Source organism: Tupaia chinensis, unplaced genomic scaffold (genome assembly GCF_000334495.1).
Source record: "Tupaia chinensis unplaced genomic scaffold, TupChi_1.0 Scaffold000416_1, whole genome shotgun sequence".
NCBI classification, from domain to species: Eukaryota; Metazoa; Chordata; class Mammalia; order Scandentia; family Tupaiidae; genus Tupaia; species Tupaia belangeri.
In genome coordinates, this window is record NW_006159921.1 from 3,035,310 (window position 1) to 3,040,956 (window position 5,647).

The 5,647-nt window shown below is 48.5% G+C and overlaps 1 protein-coding gene and 1 long non-coding RNA gene across 2 annotated transcripts in view; both read right to left on the reverse strand.

Annotated features, from left to right (window-relative positions):
* The window catches only part of AKAP1 (A-kinase anchoring protein 1), a 20,585-nt gene that overhangs the window by 5,961 nt on the left and 8,977 nt on the right, over positions 1-5,647 (reverse strand). The window contains exons 3-5 of the mRNA XM_006154664.3: positions 5,464-5,597; positions 3,759-3,885; positions 3,053-3,180 (exon numbers count right to left, since the gene is read on the reverse strand). Coding sequence (XP_006154726.1) covers positions 3,053-3,180; positions 3,759-3,885; positions 5,464-5,597 — 389 coding nt within the window. The remainder of the gene's footprint in view (positions 1-3,052; positions 3,181-3,758; positions 3,886-5,463; positions 5,598-5,647) is intronic.
* LOC114008926 (uncharacterized) lies at positions 2,286-3,045 on the reverse strand. Its single transcript, XR_003550411.1, has 2 exons — positions 2,748-3,045; positions 2,286-2,560 (listed from the first exon to the last, which is right to left on the reverse strand). It is a non-coding gene; the product is annotated as an uncharacterized LOC114008926 (long non-coding RNA).

A 5,647-nucleotide genomic window follows, 5' to 3' on the forward strand; every position in this document is an offset into this window, starting at 1 on the left:
ACAAAACCCCCCCCCCCCAAAAAAAAAAAAAAAAAAAAAGGCACTGGATGACAGATATTCAAAAATCACTTTAACTATGGAGAGTGTTTGACAGTGCTGTGGCTCCTGTCCTGCAATACTACGAGTGGCCACTAGGGGCAGCCTGACATCAGGACCCAGCAGGGAGGCTCCCAGGAGCCAACTGTAGTTGGAGTATCCGGATCCAGCCTCACACAGGCCTGGGCAGGATCCATCAGCCAGAGGGTGCCTTCCCTCTCACCTCTCTTGATGAGTCTTTTAGACCCAGGGAGGGCAACTAGAATGAAGAAGCCACTGAGAACAAAGTGTCCAAAAAGAAAGAGTGGGCAGCCTTCGGGCCCCTGTCATCTCGAGAGACCCTGAAGCTGATGGGTGCAGGGTTTCCAGGGACCTGACCCTTTTACTGTAGGGTGCAACTCCTCTGGACCTGCAGCTGACCCCCCGAGTTTATGGTGTGATGCATCTATTCTGCCTAGCAGTAAGCCAGAGCCCCTCAAGCTAGGTGCATCAAGGCCGGCCAGAGTTTGCATCTATTCACTCTTCCTCCTACTGCTTCCCCGCCAGACTCCCTGACCCAACTCATCCCGCTTTGAGATTTGGAGTGTAAGTTTGCTCAGTGGCCAGATCTTCTGTTAAAAGCCCTGGAGAGGCCACTGTTGGTGTCTACAAGATTTGTCCTTAAGGGCCGGCAGGTAGCATGGTGGCTAAGGGCACTGTCCCACATGGCCGACCATAGTTTGAGTCCCGGACCTTGCAGCTTGCTTTTTCACTTTCTTTCTCTTGCTCTGTCCCTTTCTGGTAAAATTAAAAAAGAAAGTTAAAGAAAATAATTATTAAAAAAAAAAAAAAAGATTTTCCTTTAGACACTGGTTTTCCAATGCCAAGCTACAGGCAATACCTAGGGGCTGGAAAAAGCAGGGCACCTATTCCCTCTGGCCAGATGGTCACAAGAAGAATTTCTGGAGGCTCCTGGCCTCCATCCCCACAACATCTCCACTCTCAGCATGCTGGTTTCACAGGTGTTTGGGATCTCCTCTGCTGTCCCACTGAGTCAAGCAGAGTACAAGGACAGGTAGCCACCACACAAACCACCATTTACAAAGGTGAGTCTAGGGCCAAGCAGCCTGGGAACAACTCTAGAGGAATTCTCAAAATGTTTCAGAGGGCCAGCCCAGTATAGTAAGGCAGTAGAACAGTGGAAACACAACGAGATGCACATGGGATAAGGCCTTGGGTACATATCCCAGAAGCTCCCTTAGCATGCCAGGAACATATGGTCCAGGCTGGCTGGAAAGGGAGTGGGAGTGTTTGAGGTATGATGATCCTGTTGGGGATATACCTCTCCCTTTATCTCTCTTTCATGGAAAAGATAAACTTTTTTCTTTAATTGCTAAGGGCACGCACACTAGCCAGAAAGAGAGAGAAAACCCCAAAGTGGTGTGGTCGCACCACAATCCTTTTTCTTTCATTTTTCCATTCCATTGAGATTTAGGGCATGCACACGTGCCAGGTGTGTTTCAAGCAGCTGGAGTCAGGATCTGAATAGTTACAGGCTATATAGGATCCAGCTTTCTATGCACAGGGCCTAACTGCTATGCTGCAGGGCCAGCCCAAAAAAACAAACAAATAAAAACAAACAAACAAAACTTTAAAAAAGCTCATGGGAGGTGGTCAGCAGGTATGTGCTGGTTAAGGCGTTGGATTCCCAAATCACTGACTGCAGTCTGAGTCCTGGTCCTTGAGGCTTAAAAACCACAACAAATAAATAAATGTTTGTTTAAGAAAAAGTTTATAGGGGTTGGCAGGTGGCATGGAGGTTAAGGGAATATCACCCTGGGTGCACATGTGCATGAGTGTCCAAAATCCCAAAAGGAGACTGGAGGAGAGGGGACTACAGTGTGGCCATCCCCCTGGGGGGTAATGTCTCACTCCCTCCCTTTTCTCTGGTGAGAGCACAGGTACTATGACAAAAAATTAAAAATAAAGTAAAACGTTCATCAGAAATGTATATTATGAAAAAACTATGCACTTCAAAAAAATTTTGCACCAAAATAACCTCACACTTTAATTTCATTTTTCCAAGAACTTTTGAAGTCTCCTTGTTTTGGGAGTAAAGCAGAAAGTGGGATTCAGCCTACTCTTAAATACCACAGGAAAGGAAAGAAATATCCCATTCCTTCCCCCACAGCACAAGGGTCTATGAAGTAGGAAGATACGTAACTGAAACTTTACCACCCTAAAGGAAAAAAAAGTTATCAGGTGGTGGGGGTAGAGGGAGGCATTTCCTTGGAGCACCATGTTTGTGTGAAATACAGTCTTTGGCCCACAGAACTCTGCACTGCTACTTCCAGTGAAGTGAGGACAGATGAGGGCCAGAGGCAGGACACAAAGGACAGAGCCCAAGAGACCTTGCAGTCAACCAGCACACAGGGGCCCTCAATGACAGCTCCTCCTCCAGCCAAATGCCTGGGCAACCTCAAAAGAGCCATCCAGCTTCTTAAGTCTGACGGGGAATATTCTTTCTTTATAATCTGGGTATCTCCTAGGTTGGGGAAAAGAGAAGGGCATTAATCACTAGGGCCAGGACTCAGCCCAGCTCAACTAGGAGAAAGGACCAGAAAGCCCCACCACACAAGCCCCAGCCAAATCCATGGCAGTGGGGTGTTGGCACCAAGCTTCGTGTTGGGCAGTGACCCCGGACACAGCAGTAGCTCGAAGGAGCCCCATACCTGTCTGGACACACCAGGTTGCTGGCTGACCTATAATCCTTTCAAGGCAAAAGCCTAGAAAACACAAAAAGTAACAGGGCCAGGAGGAGGGTCCTTTCACATGGGGACCAAAAGGCCTCTGGCTTTCTGCCAGCACTTCGTCCTCTGTCCTTGTCCCCAGGGAGGACAGGCTAATAGAATGGACCACTGGAAGCAGAGGTGAGAAGGCACAGGCAGCCATGTGCTCTCAGCCTTCTTAGACCATGGCCTGGGGAGCTTCTTATTGGGGTAGGTTCGAGGAGGAAGGGTGCAAGACGCATGCTCACCCAGGACGTCATCGGTAGAGAAGGCAGCGCCAGTGAAGGCAATGGGGGGGCGTAGATATTGGTGAGGTTCAGTTCCTTGAACTTCTTCCCAATCAAGTTCAGCGCTTTGTCTACATGATGCTGAGAGCCTAAGTGGGGGGTAGGGGCAGGACGATAGTCACTGTGGGTAAGAGAGAACTCACAGCACAGACAAACTCACCCACACATCCCACTCCACAGGACTTTTTTAGGAGTTCAAATACATCTTTAAAGTGCCAGATGCTAAGCTTTGCTCTAGAAAGAAAGGCATCTAAACCCATTCACCTTCCAAATGAAACCTCTGTCATTATGATCCTTGCTCTGAATGCGGTAAGAGGCTAGCGGATGGCGAAAGGTCCAGCTTTCATCTACCAGCAGGCGTCACACACAGGCCACCTCTGCTCTGTGAGCAAGCTCTGCTGGGGTAGTGGCACTGTGAGCTGCCCGGAGCCCCACACCTCTCCTAGATAGGGACCTGGTTGGGAAGGACCCAAGCCTCCTTCAAGCACTTGGACTGAGGGGAAGGCTAAAGGGAAGATGCTAACATTACCTTCACCTGGCAGGAGAAGCAAACTAGGTTCTCTACTCAGAGACTCAGGTTCTGAAAAGACGGCAGTGGGGACTCAGACGCATCCCTCTCCTTATATGCAAGTTCAAAAACCACAAGCGTGCCCCTGCTGGCACTGACCTTCTATGTGGCAGATCTGGATGTTCTGTGTATAAGGCAGGGTTGAGATGTAGATCTTGGCACCAGAGGTCTGCTTCAGAAAACTCACATACCTTCCCTGCTTGCCAATCAACCGACCGACCAAGTGCTTCCAGGGAAACATAGGAAAGGGTTAACAAAAATCAATTTCCTATAATCCAAAGATCTACGTCTGTTTTTAGGTCAAGCTCAAACATATTAGCTGTTAATGTCAGTATTTATTTGCTAAGACTCTTCTAGGTATTTGCATTTACTCATAGTGCCTGTGAAACAGATAACCTTATCACCCTTTTACAAGTGAAAAAACAAGCCCGGAGAGGCTGAGGGGCTCACTCAAGGTCACGCAGCTGCCAAGCAGACTGGCTTCAGGATCCAGCAGTTCCCACCTCAGCCCTGACAATGTGACCCAGACCCAGAGAGTAGCAAAGGTAGCTTCTTCTCCAGAGCACACGCTATGAGAAGTCAGCTTAAAGGTCAACAAAGATTCCTATTACGCTTCTTCAAGTCTACTCGGGTCCCATGATAAAGCTCAATTTGAAAAGGAAAGTCTAAGAACAGTGGGGCTCCTGCTGCCAAGCAACAGCAGGCTGGAGTCTTCAGAGCATGAGGCATGCAGAGGTGCCCAGTGCACCAGAGTTCAAGGCGGACGGCAGCAGCCAAACTTAGCCGTGATGTAAGACTAGCTCCAAAACAATCCCAAACGACCCAGCAGAGCTCTAGAGATGTGGTCTCTGCCTGCCCACAGCTGTCTCAATGTGCCCTTTGGGACACTGAAGGAGAAGAGAGCAGGCAGGCGGACGGGGTCACCTGGGGAGGAAGCTACCAAGCCAGGGTCCAAAGTGCCATCCTGACCCAGAGTTCAGAGCAAGGCAAGTCTCCACCTCAGCATGGAGCTGAGGGCCCTGGGAGAATGCAGTTGCCAATTACTTCTGAGCCCCAGAGACACACAAAGATCAAGCTAATAATTTGTAAGTTAAAATGGCAAGAAGCTAGAAACTACTTAAACATCCTGGAATTGGGAACTGGTGAACTAAATTGACAGTACCCAGTGAATAATGCAGTTAAAATTACATTTCCAAAGGATAACAGGAAAATTAAAATGTTAAATATTTAAAAGTACTAATTAAAGCAACATAATCTTGGTTTTGTTTAAAAAGCACAGGGTACAACGTAGAAAAGAAGGAAGTCATCAAAGACACTCTCAGGGGCAGGATTTGGGCTGCTTCTTATTTTCCTCATAAATTTCTGTAACTTTCAAGTTCTCTAAAATGTGGACTGATGCTTTGCTCAATTATAAAACACACTTCACGCTGAAAAGTTCAAGCAGAATAAAAGGAATCTGGCTGCCTCAATGCCTGGTCTGGTTTTTGCTAGTATTTCCAACAGTTCTGAGCTTCAGCGTAGCCCAAAGCGTAGCCCAAGCAGAGTCCTGGGGGAGAGCCACAGGCCCAAGTTTCAGGATAAGAATTGCTCCTGAAGGCACTGGAGCAATTCTACTCTGCAGGAAGCTCTCTGAACCTGGGCAAAGTGTGGTGTCCCCTTTCTTTTAGCCTCTGGCTCTCTCAGAGGCTCCTTCCTGTTTACTGTCCCCCCTCCTTGGCCCCCGCCCCTAAGTTTGCTGGCCCTGGGCCCAGGGAAGCTCTGCACTTGTGACAGAACTCAGCTCATAGGGATACAGCACCCTTACCTTTGGCACTTCAATCTCCCAGATGATGAGATCGACCTTCTTTGGGTTGGAGCCTGGCTGGGCATTCTGGAAACTGTCAGTCTTCCGGAGGCCACAACAGCTATCTACTGAATCCATGCTGTTCCCGTCAGAACCTGCAGGGGAGGAAGCAACACACACACACACACACACACCCACACACACA